General features: G+C 34.5%; 1 protein-coding gene across 7 annotated transcripts in view; it reads right to left on the bottom strand.

Moving 5' to 3' along the window:
* The window catches only part of LOC149782567 (AKT-interacting protein-like), a 90,336-nt gene that overhangs the window by 19,823 nt on the left and 43,149 nt on the right, over positions 1 to 27,364 (bottom strand). For 5 of the 7 annotated variants that reach the window (XM_089934025.1, XM_089934023.1, XM_089934024.1 and 2 more), the window contains 4 exons: positions 21,011 to 21,231; positions 17,154 to 17,218; positions 7,931 to 8,031; positions 3,405 to 3,493 (listed from right to left, as the gene is read on the bottom strand). In XM_089934025.1, coding sequence (XP_089790151.1) covers positions 3,405 to 3,493; positions 7,931 to 8,031; positions 17,154 to 17,218; positions 21,011 to 21,231 — 476 coding nt within the window. Of the gene's footprint in view, positions 1 to 3,404; positions 3,494 to 7,930; positions 8,032 to 17,153; positions 17,219 to 21,010; positions 21,232 to 25,171; positions 25,511 to 27,364 lie in introns of those variants that run through there. The other 2 variants (XM_089934021.1, XM_089934020.1) reach the window with 2 other exon arrangements.

Below are 27,364 nucleotides of genomic sequence, written 5' to 3'. Positions count from 1 at the left end.
ACTGACTGTTAACATCACTCATGCCATCATCAGACTGATTTAATCCTTACTGACTGTTAACATCACTCAATTGAGTGGTGAGCAATGTTAACAGGTTGTCCCAGATATGAAGCAGGTTGTAATGGCCCCCGCCCTGTTCAGCGACGATTTGTGCACATGCATGTTGATTGATTCTTTAACCCCCCACTAAAACCAGGCTTATTCTTGATCTAAGATTTTTCCTGAGTTCCAAGTTACAGTATGGCCAGGACAAACACAGTGTATTTGCAGTGATACGTGTACTTCAGATGAGCTTGAATTTGGTCTTATATGTTCATTAAACATTGCTTTCAATGTCCTTTCCATTTACCCAATATAGTCGTGATGGCACTGACATTCACCCTGCCCTTCACATTTAAGGTGATAGATAGGTCCAAAAATATCTTTCTTATCAGACTTATCCTTTGGGTGAACTAAGATCACATTAATATTGTGTCATTGGAAAACGAACTTCAGGCATTCAGAAGTCCCTTTTACATACAGGTAGGATGATGTTACCTTTCAAAACTATTCTCCTAGCTGGTCTACTTTTCCCGGTATTGTCGTTAGGACTAGCATTCATCCTGTTGGAAACCTTCTTAATCGCCCATTCCGGAAAATGACGCCTCTTGAAGGCAGCATTGACATGTTCTAGTTCTTTGTTTAGTTCTTGGCTCCACATCCCCTGTGTTCGTGGTACAGATGTGGATGACACACACATACTAAGCAGAAGTTAGAATATGTAACAGAATTTACAGACAACATTAATACCATTAATCCGGTATATTAAATTCGCCATTGAAAAGGAAAGAAAAGGCAGAATATTCTTTTTGGACAATAACGTCAGAAACATTGACAGCACAATGAAAATTATGGTTTATCGCAAACCTACACACACCGACCAGTACCTTGATTTTGACTCATACCATCCATTAGATCACAAACTTGGGTTGGTCAGAACATTACATCACACATCATAGTCATTACATCTGACCCAAAAGATTTAAATCAAGAACTAGATCACGTCAATGCTGCAATCAAGAGGTGTCATTATCCGGAATGGGTGTCTAATCCTAATGACAATACCGGGGAGAGTAGACCAATTGGGAGAATGTGTGTGCGTGTGATCTGGATTTTTAACGTAGCTTTAACAATTTTTCAGTCTTATTGCTACCATGTCTGCAGTGTGGCAGTTTATAGTGATGTCTAGCACTGGGGCATCATTGCGCAGACATGTAGCATGATGTCCCACCCAGTCACATCATACTGACACCAGGCCGACCAATCCTAACACTAACCTCTTAATGCTGAGCGCCAAGCGAGGCAGCTGTTAGTACCATTTCTGTAAGTGTTTGGTATGACTCGGCCGGGGATCAAACCCATGACCTCCCGCATCCAAGGCGGATGCTCTAACCACTAGGCCACCGAAGCGGTCCCCAACTGAGAGAAAAGTTTTGAAAGGTAACGTCATCCCACCATATATAAAAGGGACTTATGAATGCCTGAAGCACATTTTCCAACAACACAATATTAATGTGTGTTTTAAAATGTATCAGACTCTAAGACAGATGTTAGTGGACCTATCTAACACATTAAGTGTGAAGGACAGGATGAACATCAATGCCATCATGGCTATGTTGGGGGAACAGAAAGGACATTGATAGTGAGGTTTAATGAAGAGAGAAGACCAAGTTCAAGCTCATCTGAAGTATCACGGCATGTCCACAATATTTGCCCATGCCCTACTGTAACCTGGAACTCAGTAAAAATGCTAGATTGAGAACAAGCCTGGTTTGAACAAGGGGGTTAAAGAATTGATCTACATCCATGTGCACAAACCAACGCTGAACAGGGACAGGGGCTGCTACAACCTGCTGCATATCTGGGACAACCCGCTGACATTGCTTACCATTCCATCGAATGATGTTAACAGTCAGTAGAGATTAAATCAGTCTGCTGATCAAGTGCTTGGCATAAGGACGAAAGCTTCAGTATAGCTTTCTTGATATTGCTTGTGTATGTGATTGAAAAGTAAGAAAATCATTATCAAATATGAATTATTAATGATGACAGGAAATTATGTAAAATGAATTACTTCAAGGTCTCAACATTATAAATGATTACAGGAAATGGCATAAACTGAATTACTTAAGGTTTCATCATTATAAATGTACATAAGTAATATTGTTGAAATCCATTACTAAAGTTACACAACAGATCTCCATGTTAGGAGGTTGTCAGGAGGGAATACAATCAGAATCATAGCTCTTATAAATTACACTGTGGAATATTAAAGTTAAACTACTTCAAGTTCTTATCAGTATACATCCTGAGAGGAAATCCAGTGATCTTTGGTAAAGGAATATTAAAGAAACAAGATGGACAATTAGGAGCAACAATTCTTGTTTAAAGATATCCAAGAACACTACACATCAAATTCATCAGGTCTCATCAATATAAAGGCTTTGAAAACTAAAGGCAGGCAAATGGGTAACAAGGTCCCTTACTGGATGACAAAGAAGTCCGAAAATCAAACTTTTTTGAAGTTTCTTCAGCATAAAGCTGCATAGAAAATCTGGTTAAATCCAACAATTCTCAGTAAAATTATTTGTGAAAACCACATGTTTACAGAGAGAAAGATGACTGATAGATGGAATGACCAATGGGCTGACATTGGTTACTACAGGCCTCACTGACCACATTGAGTGGATCGCTAATAATATCTGCCTACTTGCCTTGATGTAGTTACAGACAGAAACTTTAGATTTATAAGACAATGTAAACTGGCATACTTTCATTTTAAGTGAAGAACAAAACTAGAAATAAGCCAGTATGAAATGAAAGGCAATGGCCAATCGTAAAGGGAGATAATTAATGAATTTCAACAGATCAAAAAAATAAAAAATAACAATATGCAAATCAAAAGGTTTTCGTCTCAATGCCTGCTGTAAATACACACAGATCTGATGACATGGGTTCTCTACAACAAAACTACTTATATGCATAATACAAGGCAATAGGAATCCGGAAAAGGCTGGTTTGATTTTCTACACTAAATGCTAATGCTCTACTGTGTTGCCTATTAATACGCCAAAGAGTATCCCACACATGAAATGTTGTGATTTTGACACATGTTATTACATTTAGTTCAATGTTTACCTATTTATACATATTCTATTCACAACAGGAATCGATTCCCATTTCATACTGTTTTCACCTGATGTTCCCTGTTGATAAAAACATTGACATGCTTCTTGAAATGATGATCATTAGAACTGTGAATACCTTTAAACTTCAAACTACAGATTTTATGACAAAATGAACAAGAGGGCAACCCAAAACACTTTACAAATATTATATAGTCATAGTTGAGAGGGCAATGTTACCTCCACTTTGGAAAGCCTCTTTTGACATCTAGTTCTCCTGTATGGGGATCCACAACTGGATGGAACACTGGAAATTCAAATATTACTCGCTGAAAGGAAAACATAATCTGAGATCACTGCAGTTTGAAAGGTCCTTGAATTAAATTGTGTTAAATTTAGATGAATCATACCAGTTAATAAAAGTACAGTAAACATTCATAAACTGGATACTGTTGGAACCAAAATTGTGGCAGGGTTACACAGGTGGTTAGCACTAAGCAGCTGAAATAGCATTAGAATGGTCTTACTGGGACCAAAATATGTTGTTTTTTTTGCCAAAGTAACAAAGCTACAATTGGACAAGTTTAGGGAAGGTTTGGTGCATTAAAAAGAATGAAAAAATGAGCAGAAAATATTTAGCAAAATATTGTAATGGTTTTTTGGCAATAATGGTGTAGCCATAAATTCAATGAGGCATATGCAACTCAATCCATCAGACAAGAATGCATGGAAAGGAATAAAGCTTTTAAAAATAGTTTACATTATTTACATTACATAGTGGGGGCCCAGAGTGGCCAAGTGGTCTAAAGCGCTCTCCATTACGGATCACTGCCTACTCACCTCTGTCTGCGTGGGTTCGAGTCTCGGATTCGGCCAATCTGGATATGTGAGAAAGCTTGCCAGTAGATTCTTGAGGGTCAGTGGTTCTTTCCAGGGATTTCCTGGGTTCTTCCTCTACCATTAATACTGGCCGCCATGTATAGCCTATCGTGTGCTGAAAAATGGCATTAAACCCTACAACAACAACAACTACATTACATAGTTGCATTGGATGTGTCATTCATAAACTTGTGTATATCAGATTAAAATCAAGATCTGACATAGACTGATATAAGTTTATGTTCTGTTGACCTTTATATTCACAAATTACAGCTTTCATATTTATGAAAGTGAAAAGTAACATAACTCACCCTAACACAAAATTTTATTCTTTATCTCATAGGTTACTTTTATATAAAAGTGGACCCAGAATCCCAAAGATCACCAGAAGAGGAACATTTGTACCAATCAAATTTACTTACAAGTGTATCTCAGTTGAAATAAGACTATTTTTTTATGAAGAACAAGTAACAAATCTTGGGACACTGAGTATAACATATTGTATCTCTTAACAACTGCCAACCTATTAAAGTATTTGTACTTTTCTGGAAAATATAAAACAAGGAGCCAGTGACACCTAAATCCCCCTCCTGCCAAACTGTCAGGAGACTGCAGGATTTGAGACAGATTTCATTTTCAATTTGGCTGACACAATTCCCTTCATAGCATACCTACTTGACCCATTTTAAGTATACATTGTTTCCCCCACAGCAAAACATAGCATATCTTATGGAGTGTCTATTTAGTACATGTCCCTTCCAGAAATCTGCACTGTAAGCACAATGTTTACGGATGTACAACCCAACATGGTTGGCCATGGGAAGGAATTCAGAGTGACCCCCCCTCCAAAAAAAACCCCAGAGCAAATGAACACCTCCCCTACTCATGGGAATACTAAACTGTTTCTTTTTTTAGATTCAGAAACTTTATTAGTCAATGCCCAAAAATACTGCAAACAAGTCTTGATTTCAAATGGTCATGTAAGAAAATAGTGACGATAGTCATATGAGGATAATTTTCAAATCATTTGTTTTTATACATTTTTTACTTTAAAAAGCAGTCACCTTTGAAAGTAAAACACTTTTTAACTCAAGTGAAGTTCATGTTTACAAAAGTAACCAGGGAAGTAACAGGCATAACATGTTTGCCCATGATTAACCTGGGTCATATTCATTACTGGCAATAAGCTTATGGTGATGTGTGGATAGACAACAAAAGTACGAGTCTATCATTTTAATAGAAAAATTCCACAGCAGCAAAAAACACACCTTGATCATGAAACGGTTATGTCCTTAAAGTTTCAAAGATATCTGGTACAGTTTAGGATTTTACTCCAGAAATGAACAAACGAATGGATGGATGGACAGAATGAAAAAATGAACAAACAGATTAAAAAAACTTAAAGATTCTGAAACAGATGTTTTATATATATATATATCAGTGTCATGTGAATATACAGCTTTCAAGTCTGTTCCAAAAACACCATGTGAATGATGGATGGATAGACAAACTGACAGGAATAAACCAACGAAAAATAATGAAATTTAAGAATTTCTAATAACAAATGTATGCCTTGACAACAAGTCTCGTATATAAAATTTCATAAAGTTATATTGACTGAATTAGGACTCTCCTCCAAAAACTTCTGAACAGATGAAGTGAAAAAAATGTAAAAACACTTTAGATTAATGAATAGCAAATGATACTATTCTAGTAAGTGTATTAAATTTCAAAGTCATATCTTGAATGGTTTTGGAAGTTTTGTCATGAAAATGAGATGTGATAATAAATGAATAGAAAGTACGACAAAAGCGACAACAAATTAAAAAAATTAAAAAAACTGACAAATTGTATGTAGCAAAGGGCACATCTGGCCTGCTAATATGTGTAACAAATATCACACAAATAGCCTGAATGGTTTTGGAGGTATACCACGGAAATGTGAAGCATGGTCAGACACAGATGGAACCTATTGCTATGTCAACTCCAAACTTCAATGTGCAGGGCATAAAAATCAAGTTACAATAATGCATCTGTCACACTTCCTTATGTTGCATGTGCAAGGTACCACATCTTTACTTATAAGCACATATGAACTCATGTCCTTGCATTCATGAGCCAACTGGCCCCATACCTTCAAATACAAGTACACTATGTTTTACGTTAAAAACTGCATAATTTCATTGACAGTGAAATCCATTATTTATTGCAAGACTGCTGGTTCCTACATAAAGCTGCCATCTTTACAAATGACAAGTGTGGCTCAGAGCCTAGTGATCAGTCTAATGCATCACCTGTGCAATCAACCCAAGTGGATATGGTACCAATCTGATAAACTGAAAGTAGCAATAACAAGACTTTCGTAATGACTGCCATGGTGGCCATATTGGATGATAGATCAGCACCATTATTATCATTAGTCTTTTGATGAAAATTCATTGTCAGTATGACCATTTTATCTGGAGGAGCTGTGATAACAGGATTTTCAAAATGGCCACCATGGCAGCCATGTTGGATGTCAAATTGGCACTATTCTTATTAAGGACCAATCATAAGAAATTTTTTTATGTGAAAAATCTATTTCAATAAGACAATCTGTTTGGGAGATGTAAGAGATGACACTATTTCAAGATGGCCACTATGATGGCCTAAGAGATGTCAGACCAGCAGCAAGGACCAATTAGACATCATAAGAAGTCTTTAAGTGAAATCCCCATGTCAATATGACCATCTATTTAAATTTTTACCCAGTGAGACAGGTGTACTCTGATACAAACTGCTTGAAGAAGGTGAAGATGTACCACAGTGACTTGAGAAAATGTTGAACTTTTGAAGGGAATGGAGTTTATATGACAAATTTTATTTATGTTTAAGGATTTTACATGTGTTATCTTCATGTTATTTTATATACACTTTACAGAATTTTAACATATTTGTGTTTTATATTTCATCTTCTTGTGCTGAATTTTACTTTTATTTCGAAGTGTCTTATGTCCCAAGGTACTGTAAAATACTGAACACACATTCAGAACAGGCTAGATCTTGGAATGAATGTGTCTTAAGTTTGGTGGCAAGTAGTTGTGATAACAAACTTTTGCTAACAGATGCCAGATACCACATGAAAGGTCATCACATTATCTAGTCTGGTCTATAACCTGCTTAGATAAAAGTCAGCTGCCATTAAAACTGTCAGCTATCATAAATTCAGATCAGGCTCAGTATTTATTAATAGAAACTATCATCAGAAGAAAATGAAGGTAAGTGAATATAAAGTTGGGCAATATGTAGAAAGATGGTATAGATAACTCCAATTAAGGCATTTCATAGGCTTCCTGGAAGATGAAGCACACAAGAACTGTTGACAACTCTGACAGTTCTGGATATTATACAATTAAAACTGATCAAATGCTTACAGTTACTTATTAAAATACCTACACTTTTGTCACATTCTACCATGAATTTCTGTTCTCAGTATCTATGGCAGGGGTCTCAAACACATGGCCTATGGGCCGCATGTGGCTTGCTAAGCCGTATCATGTGGCCCGCAGAATGATTGGTGTCACATTATGTCATGAGAGATAACAAAGGTGGTGCAGCTGTTGGGCCATTGAAAATGCCCTCATGCGGCCCTTGGGGTGGTTTGAGTTTTAGACCCCTAATCTATGGTTCGCTAATTCTTCAGAACTTAGTGACCTAAAATATTTGACTTGGCTAAGAACAGTTTTAAGTAGGTCAGACTGGCAACTAAAAGTCTAATAAGCATTTGAAGCACTGACATGTCATTTTCATGCTAAGCAAAAACTACAAAACAATTCATGGCCGTGATCAAATTTCCATTGCAAATGTTACTACACTGTTTATTTATAACAAATATTCAAAAATCTTACTGGGCATTCCCCATGTGGAAAATTTTCTGGAATGTTGACTGTAAATTTGAAGACACCATCTTGGTACTGCCCTTGTCTGATAAAAAGAACTCCATTCCAGACTGTAAACAAAAAAATGGAAAGTTCATTTTACAAGTGAATCTAATCAAGACATATACCACATTTATGAAAGTTCAAGTTGCACAATTGTTACCATATTTATCCAATAAAAAGCCCATCCTTGATGCAAAGTCTATTGCGCACTTTCATTTTGGACTAATATTTACTTAAGACATATTTCTATGTTTATAAGTTGACACCCAACTTTCTGAAATTGTTTTACAATATTCACTAATGCCATCCCCTCTCAGTAGTTTGTCCCCCTCCCATATTAAAAACTAAAAGCATTAAGGATATATAAAATCCACCAAACTTAGTTATTTCATTCATCAATTTATAATTTCTAACCTGTCACCAAAAGATCTATACTTTAACACTGTCATCTTGCTCATATTTCAGACCAAATAGGAGTTTCTTTATTAATGCAGACATATTAAAATTTGGATCTTGATCAATATCAGCTGGTGATTAAAATCCTATAACCTATGTAAGAATAATGATTACAGGTTCATCCATGTTAGATAAGTCAGTAAGCATGGGGTATGGTGACTTTACAGATTAGATAAGTCAATAAGCATAGGTATGGTGACTTTACAGATTAGATAAGTCAATAAGCATGGGTATGGTGACTTTACAGATTAGATAAGTCAGTAAGCATGGGGTATGGTGATTTTACAGATTAGATAAGTCAGTAAGCATGGGGTATGGTGATTTTACAGATTAGATAAGTCAATAAGCATGGGTATGGTGATTTTACAGATTAGATAAGTCAGTAAGCATGGGGTATGGTGACTTTACAGATTAGATAAGTCAGTAAGCATGGGGTATGGTGATTTTACAGATTAGATAAGTCAGTAAGCATGGGGTATGGTGATTTTACAGATTAGATAAGTCAGTAAGCATGGGGTATGGTGACTTTACAGATCTTTCTTTGTTGAATGTGCAGCATCAGTAAAAATGACAGTCATAATGTAATCTGGATCAGATGGTGATGTCAAGGGTGATTAAGTTCTGGATCATGTTTAATTATCAGCTGGAAATGTTGATTATAATCTGGATCAAGTTTGATTATCAGCTGGAAATGTTGATTATAATCTGGATCATGTTTAATTATCAGCTGGAAATGCTGATTATAATCTGGATCATGTTTAATTATCAGCTGGAAATGTTGATTATAATCTGAATCAAGTTTGATTATCAGCTGGAAATGTCGATTATAATCTGGATTATGTTTAATTATCAGCTAGAAATGTTGATTATAATCTGGATCATGTTTGAGTATCAGCTGGAAATGTTGATTATAATCTGGATCAAGTTTGATTATCAGCTGGAAATGTTGATTATAATCTGGATCATGTTTAATTATCAGCTGGAAATGCTGATTATAATCTGGATCATGTTTAATTATCAGCCAGAAATGTTGATTAAAATCTGAATGAAGTTTGATTATCAGCTGGAAATGTTGATTATAATCTGGATCAAGTTTGATTATCAGCTGGAAATGTTGATTATAATCTGGATCATGTTTAATTATCAGCTGGAAATGCTGATTATAATCTGGATCATGTTTAATTATCAGCCAGAAATGTTGATTATAATCTGAATCAAGTTTAATTATCAGCTGGAAATGTCGATTATAATCTGGATTATGTTTAATTATCAGCTAGAAATGTTGATTATAATCTGGATCATGTTTAATTATCAGCTGGAAATGTTGATTATAATCTGGATCATGTTTGAGTATCAGCTGGAAATGTTGATTATAATCTGGATCAAGTTTGATTATCAGCTGAAAACGTTGATTATAATCTGGATAATGTTTGATTATCAGCTGAAAATGTTGATTATAATCTGGATCATGTTTAATTATCAGCCTGAAATGTTGAATATAATCTGGATCAAGTTTGATTATCAGCTGGAAATGTCGATTATAATCTGGATTATGTTTAATTATCAGCTAGAAATGTTGATTATAATCTGGATCATGTTTAATTATCAGCTAGAAATGTTGATTATAATCTGGATCTTGTTTAATTATCAGCTGGAAATGTTGATTTTAATCTGTAACATGTTTAATTAACAGCTGGAAATGTTGATTATAATCTGGATTATGTTTAATTATCAGCTGGAAATGTTGATTTTAATCTGGATCATATTTAATTATCAGCTGGAAATGTTCATTATAATCTGGATCATGTTTAATTATCAGCTGGAAATGCTAATTATAATCTGGATCTTGTTTAATTATCAGCTGGAAATGCTGATTATCATCTGGATTATGTTTAATTATCAGCTGGAAATGTTGATTATAATCTGGATCATGTTTGATTATCAGCTGGAAATGTTGATTAGAATCTGGATATTGTTTAATTATCAGCTGGTAATGGTGGTTAGAATCTGATCTTGTTCAATTATCTGCTTCATAAACTTTTGTCTCTTGGCATTTTGTAAAAAGAATCAGAGGCATCATCTAATGCGAGTTTATTAGGCACTAAGAACCTGTCAAAACATAACTTGAACTGGCACCCACATACAGGCAATTTATACTGCAGACTGCACAGATCATTCAAAGTAATTCGCATTACCAACATGAAACAGCATGTACAAAGCATGTGACCAATTGATGAGCAAGGAAAGCGTCCTTGGTAATCCACCATTTTGAACTACAGAGCATTGTTCAGACAAAATCTTTAAAAAAAGTAAGTAGAATGAGCATACTTATTATTTATGGTTGTCTTCATTCTATATAATGTATAAATCTAATGGAAATATGAGGCAAGTTATTGAGCATTAGAAAGGCATCATAAAAACTGATTGGTGCAATGAAAAGTAGATGGGTACTTGGAAATGTGGGTGAGGTGCTGTACCCCTCTAAACATAGCTGGCTACAGCACTAAAATTTATGCCACTGATCAGCTCAATAAAATCTGTGTAGCTGTCAATTTTTATATATTTCATATAAGTAACTACAAATATTGATTCTTATTCATTGTTTTGTCCCTATTTTCTCAAAACAACAGAGTATAAAACCCAAGCTCCAAGTCCAAAATCAAAATGAACACAACTAATTATGCAGGTAATTCTATGTCAATGAACTTCAGTATGCCAGTAAAGGAACCAAAGCCAAGAAGATCCTGAAATTTCCATAATTTAGTCTAAATAAAATAAAGAGGTTAAAAAAAACAAAAAAACTTTAAGACTCTGTGCTCAAGTTTAAAGACAAATTACTTTTTTTCTGTACATACTGATTCACCACATAAAATGATGTCATACTTGATACATCATGATGTCAGCTACCCTGATTCACCACATAAAATGATGTCATACTTGGTACATCATGATGTCAGGTACCCTGATTCACCACATAAAATGATGTCATACTTGATACATCATGATGTCAGCTACCCTGATTCACCACATAAAATGATGTCATACTTGATACATCATGATGTCACGTACCCTGATTCACCACATAAAATGATGTCATACTTGGTACATCATGATGTCAGGTACCCTGATTCACCACATAAAATGATGTCATACTTGATACATCATGATGTCAGCTACCCTGATTCACCACATAAAATGATGTCATACTTGGTACATCATGATGTCAGGTACCCTGATTCACCACATAAAATGTCATACATGATACATCATGATATCAGGTACCCTGATTCTACACATAAAATGATGTCATACTTGATACATCATGATGTCACGTACCCTGATTCACCACATAAAATGTCATACATGATACATCATGATATCAGGTACCCTGATTCTACACATAAAATGATGTCATACTTGATACATCATGATGTCAGGTGTCCTGATTCACCACATAAAATGTCATACATGATACATCATGATATCAGGTACCCTGATTCTACACATAAAATGATATCATACTTGATACATCATGATGTCACGTACCCTGATTCACCACATAAAATGTCATACATGATACATCATGATATCAGGTAAACTGATTCTACACATAAAATGATGTCATACTTGATACATCATCATATCAGGTATATGTCATGGATTTTTCTTCAAGTGCATCATCATGTGTTGAAGATGCATCACTATGGTCAGCGAGGTTCAATATTTTCCTACCTTTTATTACAAAATGCCTGTGCATAGTGAATGAAAAAAAATTATTTTTGAAACACATAGATGACTTATAATTTACTTTGTAATTTATTCCACTTACAAATCAAGCTACAACAAATGATCAAACTAATTTGAGTGTTGATGAATCATTAGGAGAATTGGAATTGTGGAAATGAATCTGGTATTATCTTGTCACCATAATCCTAATTTTTCATATTTTTAATGTGATTCCTTAGAGATCACACTGTAATTTGCCTCTTAAAATGACACTCCATGATGCTAGAGGAGAGAGAAGCTGAGAGGTACAAATAAATGGAAGAACCGACTGATGGGCTGATACAAAAAACACAAATGAAATCTCTGAAGGTGATCAACATAAATTTGTACACCATTGATATAACAGAGACCTTTTATTTTAACACACTCTGCTTGTGAGAAAAGTGTGCAGTACCAAAGCTTTGCCATTTCACGTGGCTGTGCAACATAACCCCAAAAGACTACGCCCCCACCTATAATAAATTACTAGTTGTATGCTACAATAACTCATCAATGGTATGCTACTGTATAAATGAAATACAAAATAAAAAGAAACAACAAAGTCCCATGTTTATCTAAGCTCACTCATCTTTTTGGCATCTATCAAATACAAGGAATTATTCTGATAAATGTTTTTGTCATAAGAATCATACAAATTATGAATGAACCTTATATATATATATATATATATATATATATATATATATATATATATATATATATATATATATATATATACACACACACACACACACACACATACAAACCACTGCCTCAATAACTCGCATCCTGATAACTTGTGAACCCGCTTGCGCTGTCAGGCATGGATCCCACTTTTTTTAACTTAAAAAAAAAAAAAAAATGACCCCTACTTGTTGAAGAAAATCGTGATCACATCTGGTAACTGAAACTTTGATATATTGCTTGTTTAATCATTGAAAGCAGTACACAGGTGCTGCAAATTTGAACCAACATTATGAAATTGTCAACTTTTAATAATATTTCATCCTTTTTCTAAATTTTCTTTCTGAATGACATTCTTAGTATATAAGTAATGATATTCACTGAAATTATGATCAATGAAAATGTCACTTGTGCCTAGTGGAGGCAGTACTTTAAGTGAAATTTGTATATTAGTTCTATCATTTAGTTAGGTTTAAGTTTCATGATCATAAGTGCAATGTACCCTCTTGTATTCAAACATAAAACATGTCAATCTACCATAACAGCTATGTCTGTGAGCATTTTTCCAAGAACCCAATAAAGTGCTGTGTTTGGAAATCTGACTTATGGAGGTATTTGTTGTAATGTTGCACTGAATTAAAAGCTGACATTTTTGTATTATCACTTTAATTGTGTCTTTCGTATCAAAAAAAGGATGTGGAATAAAAGATAAAATAAGATATGTATTATTTTTTTTTCTTTAAAAGCTAAAATGTTCAAAGTTCAAATGCTAACCTAAATACTAGTTTGTTTTTTATATTTTTACTTTTTTTTGTTTGTTTTTTTTGGTTTTACTAAACATAAGTTTTTCGGATTTTACATGTTCCCCTACATCACCACCTGATCAGGTGTATGGGGCATTACCTTAAGATTATTTTCCATCCTGATCTTTACTTACTAGGACACAACATACACACACATTCAAAACAGGGGGCCCTGAGTGGTCTAAAGCACTCTCCATTACGGATCACTGCCATCTCACCTCTGTCTGTGCCAGTTAGAGTCTCAGATTCAGCCATTGTGGGTATGTGAAAAAGCTCGCCAGTAGCTTCTCGTGGGTCGGTGGTTCTTTCCTGGGTTTTCCCGGGTTCTTCCTCCACCATTAATACTGGCCGCCATGTATAGCCTATCGTGTGCTGAAAAATGGCGTTAAACCCCACAACAACAACAACAACATTCAAAACAGACACATACACTCCCAAATACTGTACAAAAAGAACCACTCATTTACAAACCCTAAGGTGTTTTACATTTTCTATTTGTTTCTTTGAAGTGAAGATAAAGAAAAACTAAGAAATCACACAAAAGGGTCCACTTTTTCTTTCACTCATCACTTCTGTTATTCACTTTGGTGACATATTTTTCCAGCCTTTTGTGTGTTAAACACAATTTTTATAATAGCTGAGATTTGGGATTTTTATGCACGAAATGATCTGTATGTAACACCTTTTGCAAGCAAGATTAGAAAGTTGATAAGATGATCAAAGTCTTTATTTCCTACAAAGACATCTCTTGATGTAATTTTAAACTCTGGAAAGTAAGTTTGGATCCATTTCAAAATAACTTCCAAAAATGTTCAGTAACTGAACAGTCATAGAATACATGCTCAATTTATTCTGTCCCATCTATACAAAAGGCAGATGTATCATTATCATTTAAATTAATCCCATTCAAAAACTGGTTTGTGGCAATAGCAGTCTGAAATTAAAGCTAATAAGTTTTGTCCTTTGTACAAAGTTTGGTCAAAACAAAAGAGTTTGATGATTCATTTACACCAATTGCACACCATAACTGTCTGGACCAAGTTTCATATTTACCATTCGGCTTTTGTATCTTGTTTTTATTAGATCTTTATAAATTTATTCTTTGCTCTTACCACAAGGAGCAAAGTTTTATTACATGGAACATATTTCCACTTTCCAAAATATGTTTCTGTTTTTCCACTTCACTGATATCACTGAGATAAGAGCCAAGTACTGTATAAAATATTAGTTTGTATTTGTTTTATAATCATCAAAACTTAAATAGAGATCCTTGTGCATCAAATTTGTCCATCTGCAACACATGGCTAATCAAGCTCAGAAAAACAGATTATTTGTAGGATGTGATTAGCAAATAACCACAAGTGGAGAATGCATGGGAAATTATCCTGATTTAAGAATTTCTCTTAATTTTTCTGTAAATATCTGGGCTAGTTACGTGAAAGCTTGCTGATCCAACTAGGATTTACAGTCACTGAGTCTAGATGGGCATAGGAAATGTCATCCCCTCATTTGAAGTTAAAACTAATTTCCAAGTTGCAGGAATAATATGATGATCATGGATTTTTCCTTAATAACTAGGTCTGATGATGTTTAAAACAGTGCAGTGTTTTACTCGTACTGGACACTCAACTACAGCTCTTAATAGACATTAAACTGTAACTCCTACTGTATATTTAACTGCAACTCTTATTGGATACATAACTACAACTCATACTGGACACTCAACTACAGCTCTTAATGGACATTAAACTGGAACTCCTACTGTATATTTAACTGCAACTCTTATTGGATACATAACTACAGCTCCAAATGGACATTAAACTATAACTCCCACTAGACATTTAAGTGCAATTCTAAACTATAACTCCCACTGGACATTTAATTGCAACTCTTATCTGATACTTAACTACAACTCTTACTGGACATTTAACTACAACTCTTACTGGACATTTAACTACAACTATTACTGGACATTTAACAGCAACTCTTATGGAACATTAAACTACATACATGTATCTTACTGGACAGTAAACTAGAACTCTTACTCAGTGCTCAAAGAATTCTTTTAGACTCAGGCCCCAGGCTGGTGATTTAAATAAAATCACAAGCCCTCACTGAAATTCCACAAGCTGGGACTCCAATTTTGACATGCCCAAAATTTTCCCTTTTTTAATAATGTCACACAATGTTGCAATAGCTATAATTTAAATATAAATTCAATTGGGTTCCAAGGGGTTGGAAGGTAATGGATGTATCATTAGTGTTCATCGCTACACTGGCGTGCTTCACAAAGTAAAACTCTGTCAACTAAGAGTTCTGAAATTGATTTTTTGGGGCTTTGCAGATAGCTAACCTAAATTGGTTTAAAAAATGAATTACACTTGAACACTATTCCAACAACTGAAATTCTATATATGCAGTAAAATCGACTTAAAAGAAACGTTGCCACTGTTCACAAACTGACACAGATCTAGCATCTCTTTGATATACCTGTAACGGCTTGTTCCCCTTCCTGATCCTAACTATGCAAATTAGCAAAATGGGATCACCCACTGTAGCCTTCAAACACATCTCAGTAACTACTGTCAGCCAATTAAGTAAATACGTGAAATGGTAGTTTATACCTGATCTCTTTGCCTTTAACTGCTGAAATTTAAATTGCCCAAGGGACAGTTTTACATCAGCTCCAATCATGACTTTACACATGATACATGTAACAGGCATATACTGAAAGTGTTATGGTTTTTTTTTAAGCTTACTGAAAATTGTGTTTTCTCAAAACACCTGGTTTGGGGGGACAACATCATTATTTTAAAATCAGATCTCAATTTCACGTGGGACAGTGGTGACCTGATTTGGATTGTGCAGTGTTATGGCAGGTATGTCAACATCTTGAAAATACATTTACACATTTCATCAGCGTGATCAAAATTTCCACGTGCAAATTAATTTTATTCAACAAGCCAGCAGACATCTCACTTAGAATACAGGAGAGGAACAATCTAAAATTTGAGGGACCCGGTGCATTGAGCTAACATATTTTTTTAGCACTGTCTTACTGGACACTTAACTACAACTTGCTAACATATTTTTTTAGCACTGTCTTACTGGACACTTAACTACAACTTGCTAACATATTTTTTTAGCACTGTCTTACTGGACACTTAACTACAACTTGCTCTTGCAATCATTTCAATTTCATGAGTGGAAACTTAGAACACTGGCATTAAGGCTAGTTTTATCTTTAGATTTTCAATTTACAGCAGAACTGTGTGAATTTCACACTGATTAATGAATGCTGGTCATGTTGTTTACATGTCATATTTCTAAATCATGTAGAAACTCCATTTTGAAATTTTAAAAAGCTTTAGTGAAAGTTCAAATTTGGTGTTCATACACCAACATTAATAGAGAGCTAATAAAAACTCACGAGACAAAGATGCCATGGTTTTAAATAACTTTTGAATTAGGATCAGACCTACCTAGTGGGGTCAGAGCTGATGGTATCACGTACACTCCTGGCAGCTTCTGCTTGTGTAACTTATTACTGAAAAAAAATAATGAACACAGCATTAAACATGACAAATAAGTCTGGGACTAGTTCAAGATAGCTTGTGTGCCCTTTAACAGAGGTCACAAGTAAATAAACAATGATTAGCTTCCAAACTAGTTTGTTTCCCTTAGCATATTAACATGGGGTATAGTGCATTCGTAATAATGATCTATACCTTTGCTTATGGGTTATGGGTGGGGTGTGGTTAGCTGCATTGGTGCTTTTAACACAATACTGACTTAAAGTTGAGGAAATGGGAGCTATGGACAAATCAGCTAAATAACAAGAATCCCTTAAAGGGACTGATGCTTTACTGGTGGTACAACATTTCCAGGATTCAATTACAAGTTGATTTCTTCTGTACTCTTCTTTTTAATTTTTGAGTATTGAAACAATGTCAGATATTATTGAGAAACTCCAAAAAACCTAATGTCTAAAACATATTTTCTTAACAAATCACAAGACACCTGTAATTCTTTGTTATTGTCTTGAACTGAACCTGACATCATTGGTAAATCACTTAGTCATCTCAGACAATGTTACAGTAACATACATGTTAAATCTGGTTAAATCTATAATTACTACAGGTATCATCTAAGGTATTCTTCAGATGGATCCACAAAATGGTTGTGATAAAAATCCAAATATACGTGTTTGTGTTAACATGCTCAAATACCAGTACAATATACCCTTGACCTGAAAATCAACTTTGTTTATTAGAATGCAACATACTGCAGAAAGTCTCGCCAATATTCATTTGTATAATATATTACAAGATTGATCAAAATTCATTCATATACATGCAAGTCTGGTCAAAATTTGTTTGTATATGTACAAGTCACCAAGTTCAAAAGCTCAACGAATTGACAAGTGTTTTAATGAAAACTCTATATCGATATCCATACTTTCTGGAGGAGTAATGTTAAAAAGATGGCCACTATAAATATTATGCTAGAGGTTTGATCAACAGTGTCATTTTAGAACCAACTAAGCATCACAATATGTCTTGTCATAAAAAAACCATATCTACAGTGTGTTATGTATATTAAATTTAATTATATCTGATTTAATATATATTTATTTCAAATTAATTGTCAGTTTTAATTTTTTTATATTTTTCATTACATGCTATTGTAATGTAAATTTATTCACTGGAGATGATACTGTTTCCAGAAAATAGTTTGACCTTGACTGTTCGTTTTCTAAACATCAGGTGTTGATCTAGATCCTGATCTCGATTCAAAATTAGTAGCAACCACATATATAAGTTCTATTTTTATTTTAAAATGATCGGTGGTTATCGAGGTCATGATGGGACTAAGTGTTTAAGATGTAAACAATTTTTAAAATTTTTTATTTCTTAGAGTAAAATGATTGTTTTTCATCTGGGCCACACTGGGTGTACGTGATCTTTAACAAGTACACAATTTCTACGAGGTTCTGGAACATAATCCTGTGACCCCCTTTTGCATTTTAGATTATGATATAACCTTTGTTTGGGAGAGATATTCTCAGCAGTGGCTGGGTTTTTTCTTTACACTGGAATGTTAATGTTGTGCAGTTTGGAGTCATTTCAAATTACTTGGATTCAAAAGGATTAATTCTGTTTTTCTTGGAAAATATGTGTGCTCATATGAGCAATTCCTGAGCAAAGACAGCTCTTATAAAAATTTATTCAGAATTCCAAAAGTGAGTGATATTTGCCGTTTCTACAAGGAACTGTAGACTTCAACACTACAGATTACAGCATACGTCATCGTCTTCCATCTTGGATTCTTCGTAGGGACTTGAACTTGAAATCATTAGAACATTTTGTTATTAGACAACTAAAATTTTATTCATGGATTATTTTTAGATTATTTTTGGATTTGATTCTTAAAACCCGTAAGTTCATATTTTTTTCATTTTTACAGAATTTTTCCATGGAAATAAATTATTATATTATTCAAAGCTTGTTGTTTTCACTCTTTCTTGTGTTACTGTTTATTCAAATCTAAACACGGAACAAGAAATTTTATAAAAATCAGCTTGCCCATGGCATGCTGACTGGAAACTGAACTTGCCCATAGGAAATCTTAGTTTGCTCCAGACAACAACATTCCAACATGACTAAAAACATAAGAAAAAATACAGAATGGAATATTTTATGGAAATTTCTTGTTTTGAATAGATAAAAGGCAGAAATGTATCATGAACTGCATCAACAACAACGAAAACTAGACTGTAATGATTTATGCATACTCACAACTGAAGGATTTGCAACACTTACTTTATCCATTTACTTAGCAATTATCAGCTAGTCACCTTGAATTTGGCTAAATACACCAAAATATTTGACAAGACAACTTCTGAGAGTGAGAACACAAAGTTTTATCCATTTAATTGTTTGCTAAGCAGCAAGTATTATCAGTCTCCGGCAATTATCATGCAAAACAACAATCACAAATACCGTTTGTGGGTTCTACTTTTTTTAGCACACTGATCACACTCTGAACGAAATCTTCTTGGTGGACAATCATTAGAGATGAGTGTCTTTTATATCCAAATGCACCTTCAAAGACGTCTTTATTCTGCGTTTATTATAAACTTGCTTTAAATGGTAAATTTTTTAATTACCATGTTTACATGAATAATAATACTTAATTTGACAATGACTACAAAAAAGGAAACAACATTACCACGGATGAAAGAAACTGGCCAGTTATGTAACAGAAGAATACAGTACATATAAACACCAAATAAAAGTACCAATATATGTACTATTAAAGATCGCTGGATATAAAACATAAATCAATACAAATGGAACACAACCCCTTTGTCCCTCTTTTTATCAATGTTTTAGACATGGAAAGCCTGCCTGAGGTGAAGTCAAGTTTGTGCCAGAAGTCAGATAAGTGGATTTGTAAATCCTTGATCTATCTGACCAATTCTCAAAGAGATACAGCAATAACAGGATTTCAAATATGGGTATCCTGATGGCAATATTGGAAACTGTCATTTTCAATCAAAGCAAACTGCATATCACAAGAATTCTTTTAGTGAAAATCCTTTATTGCTATGACTATCCATTAAGGGGAAATAGCAAAAACAATATTTTCAAGATGGCCACCATGGTGGACATTTTGGATGTCAAATCAGCACCATTCAGGAGTAACTAAACCTCAAAGGAAGTCTTTAAGTGAAAATTACATGTTGACATGACTATCTGATCAGAAGGAGCAGTGACAAGATTTTCAAGACAGTCAATTGTGGTAGCTATATTGGATGCCCATAAGGCACCATATTCATTTAGGATCATCTAGACCTTGGTATTAAAGAAGCATTAAAGTTTCATTGCTATTCTTCAAGTAATTTAGGAGACCGGGTAACAAACTTGTACTAGGAGACAGATGACAAGCAAAATCCCATCATATAAGCGCTTCCAATTTATGACCAGTAAGAACGAAAACCAACTTTTGATAGGATATATAGTGCTCCATCACTTTGTGTGGTCAGTGTACATAGATGCATTATTACATGATAAAAGATCAATTCTGTAAATTGTTTAAATAACTTTTGTTCCCTTATAATTCTGAACAACAATAAAATACTGCCAAATTGCTATTTTTCATGGGGTACCAAATTTCATCGAAAATGTTATTGATACAAATATCTGACAAGTATGATCTCTCTAGTAAAACAAAATTACCCCTTCCCCAATCAATGAATTTACATATCAATAAAAATATATTTTTCTCTAAACCATGGAAACTGATACTCAACAATAAATGTATCAACAGTAATTACTATTCTGCCATAAGGGTGTACTCAAGGAAGAACATGCTGTAGCCGCCACTTCCTCCCTTGTGTGTTGTAGCTGGCTTGTTGTTATTGGCCATAGCATTGAGTGTTTTGGAATCTGGGATGGATGGAAGCTGTTTCCGCCTCTCACCTCTTGGTTTGACACTTGTCTCTTCCTCCTCTACCTCCAAATCTTTGGTACCTGTAGCTAAATCGACATCGGCTGTCTGAAATATAAAATTATAGGTGACTGATAAATAATCAAACATGCAAATATTTAAATTTATTGTATCCTGTAACTCATAGGTTAAGATGAAATTCTATTCTCTACAGAACAATCAATTTCTTCTGATATAATGACCTAAGATTACTTAAAATCTTGTATGTTCCCTGTTGTTTACAAAATGTCGAACATCACAAATTTCTGAGGCGATGAGGAAAAATTCTGATGTTCCAAAAATTTACAAACAGTTAACATAAGAATGACTATAAAAAGATGCTAGCAGTTATTGGCTAACCACTTAACAAATTCATTAAAATGAAGATATAACTAAATTATAATTATAAAATATATTTGACCTCAAATATAACAAAATTATAATTATAAAATATATTTGACCTCAAATGCTGTGATCTTGTCATTCAAGAGCAATTACAAGTGCAATCCAGAAGCAGTGAAAAACACGTCTAAAAATACCTTTCTTTATAGTCGTGTATTAAGTTTTATCCAACTGCAAACAACAACTAAACTGCAGTCCCAGAAGATCTGGATTCATGATGTCTGATCAACTGACTAGTTCTTACACTCTACATATGCCTCCACATTATGTGATGGTAGATCTGGGTCTATGCTCTTAGCATTTAGATTTGATGGTGGATGCAAGCATTTGTATTTACTGTACTGTCGATCAGAATTACTTACTATGAAAAAGGTTTCTGTCATCTTTTGGGTTAACCGTCTATAGGATTATATGCAATATTAAAGGAAATATTTGACTGTGACATTTCCTACTTGAAAACACAAATATTGTACTTTGTGACAATTTTGATAAGATACGTGTCTGTAAATAATCACATGGCTCATGAATCAAAGAATTGAAATGAAATTCAAGGGAGGTCTTGTCATCTGAAAACTATGGCAATGGTAGCATAATTTACAAGTGTCCCTCAAAGGAATTCATGTGCCAATGTTGATATGACCATCAATTCAGATGGAGTAGCAATAACAAAACTGTCATGATGGCAAATGTGGCAGCTAGACCGGATGCCAAAGAATCACAATTTTTATTTACGACCAACTAGACCGTGAGAAGAATGACAAGTTTAATGGCAATCCTCAAGTAGTTTAGGTGGAATAGCAATAACAAACCTGTGTTAATGAATAGACCATCCAATAAGGTCTTCTGATCAATGAAAGCTATCCTCAATAAGGGGAATTCACAACCTGTGTTAATGAATAGACCATCCAATAAGGTCTTCTGATCAATGAAAGCTATCCTCAATAAGGGGAATTCACAACCTGTGTTAATGAATAGACCATCCAATAAGGTCTTCTGATCAATGAAAGCTATCCTCAATAAGGGGAATTCACAACCTGTGTTAATGAATAGACCATCCAATAAGGTCTTCTGATCAATGAAAGCTATCCTCAATAAGGGGAATTCACAACCTGTGTTAATGAATAGACCATCCAATAAGGTCTTCTGATCAATGAAAGCTATCCTCAATAAGGGGAATTCACAACCTGTGTTAATGAATAGACCATCCAATAAGGTCTTCTGATCAATGAAAGCTATCCTCAATAAGGGGAATTCACAACCTGTGTTAATGAATAGACCATCCAATAAGGTCTTCTGATCAATGAAAGCTATCCTCAATAAGGGGAATTCACAACATACACTTGAACCTGTCCCAACCATTAAAATTTTCAGTGGTCACCTGTTCACAATGGCCATTCTAATTTTCCCACAGCAAATTACCAATACATGCCCAGTATATAGTGGTCACCTGCCTTTTGTGGACAGTAGCCATGTGTTCCTGAACCAAACAATAGTTTCTCCCTGCCTCAACTAGTAAACGGTGCATATTTACAAAAGACCACTTATAGTCTATGCAAAATAAAGTATTGCTTGATGAGGAAGGCAATGTTTACATAAAGAAATATCATTAGTGTGCAAAGATTTTCTATCTCACTTGTATTCACTGTACTCCAGTCACAATGAGGTGTAACTCAAACATCAATATGCAGAATGTGAAAGTGAGGCAGTTTTTATCATTATGGCCAAGAGTTGATGCAATTCGTTTCTTGGATGGTGGGAAAAGTAGTTATGATATTTGAGCCACTGTGCAAGTATAGTTTGATAGCTTCATCTATTTGCCTGTGAATTAAAGCTGTCTCTGAAGAACAAGTTTATCTTGAGAACAGACATGAGTTACGTCCCTTTTCAATCAGGCCTAGGGTCATTCACTCTTTACAACTCATCGGAAAAACTAAGTTTGGTTCAAGGGTCACAAAGAATAGCCATCTATTTTTTATTTTCCTTTTCATCACAGTCTTCTTACATAAGTTAGCTTTCTTTTGAATTTAGCGAGTTGAGCAACTGGCTAATCCAGATAGTTTCCAAAGCGTGAACATCTGTTTCCAAACCTAATCTATACAACTTGGTAAAGCTGAGTCCTGTTTTACAGTCATATGCAAGCTGTCAATCAGTAGTGAAATTATTGTTTTGTCTAAGTACACAAAACAAAGATCAATAATTATTTTAAAACGGTGATGATTTAATTTATAGGATGGATTAAAACGTTAGCAGGATAGTGTAATCTTGTGTGAAATATAAATATGGGACAGAACAACAGACATATTATTTGTGTGATTTAGATTCTTAATGTAGATTTTAAAAAATTTCAGTCATACCACTATGTCTACAGTATGGCTGTTTATAGTGACGTCTAGCACTCCAGTATCATGCTGCAGATATGTAGCATTATATTCCACCCAGTCACATTATCTTGACACCAGGCTGACCATTCCTAACACTAACCTCTAAAAATGCTGAATGCCAAGAAAAGCTGCTGCTAATAACATTTTCATAACATAATTTTTTTGTATGATTCCATCAGAATTCAAACCCATGACCCACCACATCCAAGGTAGACGCTCTTACCACTTAGGCCATTGAAGTAGTCCTACATTATTTAATGGATTTGCTGCATAATGTACATAAAACAACATTGATAAGAACAATAATAAAAATAATAATAATAACAGCAGTAGTAATAATAATAATAATAATAATAATAATAATAATAATAATAATAACAATAATGTTGTTGTTGTTGTTGTTGTTGTGGGGTTTAACGCCATTTTTCAGCACACGATAGGCCATATATGGCGGCCAGTATTAATGGTGGAGGAAGAAACCGGGAAAACCCCGGAAAGAACCACCGACCCACGAGAAGCTACTGGCATGCTTTCTCATATCTACATTAGCTGAATCTGAGACTCGAACCGGCGCAGACAGAGAATAACAATAATAATAATAACAATAATAATAATTATAATGAAAGAACAAAAACTAATTTAAAAGGTGAATCTGTATACAGAGTCATCTGTGTACAAAGGCCAGTTTTGCCTTTTCCTATAGGTGGTCAGTACATGTTTTACTGTACTTTCATACTAAGAATGAAATGAAATATATCTGGATCACCAGTGTGATCAAAACACTTTCATACTAAGAATGAAATGACATATATCTGGATCACCAGTGTGATCAAAACACTTTCATACTAAGAATGAAATGACAGATATCTGGATCAAAACACTTTCATACTGAAAATAAGATGAAAAATCTCTGGATCACAAGTGGTGTCCGCAGGTAGCCAAGAGGTCTAAAGCACTTGCCTTTACCAATCACATTCATCTCCCCTCTATCCATGTGGGTTCAAGTCTCAGGCGAGGCCATTGTGGATATGTGAGAAAGTTGCCATTAGCTTCCCATGGGTAGGTAGTTCTTACAGGGGTTTTCCTTGGGTTCATACTCCACCAGTTGTACTGGCTGCCACATATAGTCTATCTAGCGCTAAGAAATGGCATTAAACCCAAAACAACAACAAAGAACAAATGGATCACTAGTGACATACATAAACAAATAGTTGTCCCTGTGGTACCTGTATAGCCTGATCACTGTATCCACTTCCAGAACTACTAGAGGTACATGGAGTGGAACCATTCCCATGTCTTGAGGGTCCTAAACTCCACATTACATTCATTGCAATCTTATCTGGCAAGCCATGAATTCTCCACCACAGACACTTCTCATCTTGTAGCACATTGTTCATAACCTGAACCAGGGCCTTAGGCAAGGTTTCAACATCCATGTCCATGATGAGAGAGTTTATTACCAAAGTTATGACATGATATGCTTATAATCAATACTAATTTAGCTATCCTCCACTGAATGGGTCTGAATGGTGGCAGAGAATATCCTCCCAAGACAAGCATGTTTACCAATCAGATGAGTCAAAGACAAAAAAGACAATAGGAATCTAATTGTAAAGAAACCACAAGTTTGGGCAGTGTTAGATTCTGCCAAGTTTGGGGGTGGATATTATAGTACAGTAGAGAAAGTCTTTGTGTCATATGTCCCACCATAGAAGTCCTTTATGAATGACTAGCATTGGTGACTACCTTTTCATGAACTGTTTGGGTAATCTGTCACAGGTATATCACTTGTGTCACAGGTATAACACTTGTGTCACAGGTATATCACTTGTGTCACAGGTATATCACTTGTGTCAAGATAATCAAGCATTTCATTTGAAATTCACATCTCAAAACAATGACTTATAAATGTTTGAATTTACAGTCAACATTTCATAAAGACTGAAAGATAAGCAAAACTAACACTCAGAATGTATATTTTATCATGGCTTCAAAAATACATCCTGTTATTCTGACAAGTTACAGGAGTAAGGACAAGCAACTCTTTTCTTATCAAAAGCTACTATTTTATTTTTATGATTTAATTATGTCTGTGTGTATGTCTTAATGCAATTGTGTGTGTTTTTAATGTTTCCTCTTCTCCAATCTTCCAAAATAAAGTGCACATATTCATCAATATAAATACTTTAATACAAACCATAGCAAGCATAAAAAATGCTGCTTTTTCTCTGGATCAAAAACATTACAAGTATTTCCATTCTTTCTGTGCGAGGGTTTATAATGGGGCATAAGTGGTACTTTTATCCAGTAATGATACCATTTTGTTTTCAGAAAATCATATCAAATTACAAGCTAAAAGTCAAGATCAGATGAAATCTGATACACTACCTTTTGTTCTTGTTACACTATCTACTCAAGTCAATCACTGAGGTAAACAACCATGAAACTTAACTATATTAGTCTGTCACTAAACAATCTGGGGCCCACAAATATCACTCGTTATAATTAAGTATTCATAATAACAATGCATTCTTGCTATAAAGTAGTCTTCTGAGGGGTGATGGCCAATATGGGTGTTCATTACATCAAGGAATTTGTACAAACAAGGGTGTTTACTTGAATTAACAGCTGTATATTTCACTATAGTCACCATAGCACATGAGCATGGGTGGGGCACGGCCTATGTATGGTACATACACTTGGTTTGTAACTCAAACAGTTAAAACATATCTCCAATGGTTAACTTGATAATAAACCTTTAAACCACAGAAATTTACTATATAAATTTTGAGCTTAAAGTCCATTACCAGAGCTTACAGTAGCTGCAACTAAAAGATAGTAGATTTTGGTCCTAAATTACAGTGCAAATACCTATTTTAGCAACTTACATTTTCTTATCATTGAGTCAAGTCTTTATAAGTTTTTAAACTCTCTGATCTACAGGTGTCTATATGCAGTAAACCCTGTCTTGAGAGACCACTGCTGTGAGAGTCCACCTGTCTTAAGACCAGCTTCTCCATGTACAGTTATTGATTGTAGTGTTATGACCTGTAATGAGAGACTACTGGTCATGAGAGACCATTATGTTTTGGCAGAAGGAATGTTTTTTCAAGACATGTTCTTCTGTACCAGTCTTAGTGTTGGGTAAGATATGTGGTCCAGGACTTCTAGTTAAAATCTAGAGCCATCTGGTTGTTTGTCAATAAATTTATGATGACAAAATAGTACTGTGGATAATGATTCATATTCTTCTTAAATGGAATATGATATGATTGACCAAAGAACATAACTTGTTTTAATTATTGGAACTTTTTCTGAAATTGATTTATTGATTGGTGTTTAAAACATCAGCAGATAGAAGATTATTTAGTAATAAGGCAACAGAAATCAAGTGCCTTGCCCAATGACACTCCACATCA

Source organism: Sinohyriopsis cumingii, chromosome 15, assembly GCF_028554795.1.
Source record: "Sinohyriopsis cumingii isolate HCF-2022 chromosome 15, ASM2855479v2, whole genome shotgun sequence".
NCBI lineage: Eukaryota > Metazoa > Mollusca > Bivalvia > Unionida > Unionidae > Sinohyriopsis > Sinohyriopsis cumingii.
This window is presented reverse-complemented; position numbering and strand designations above follow the sequence as displayed.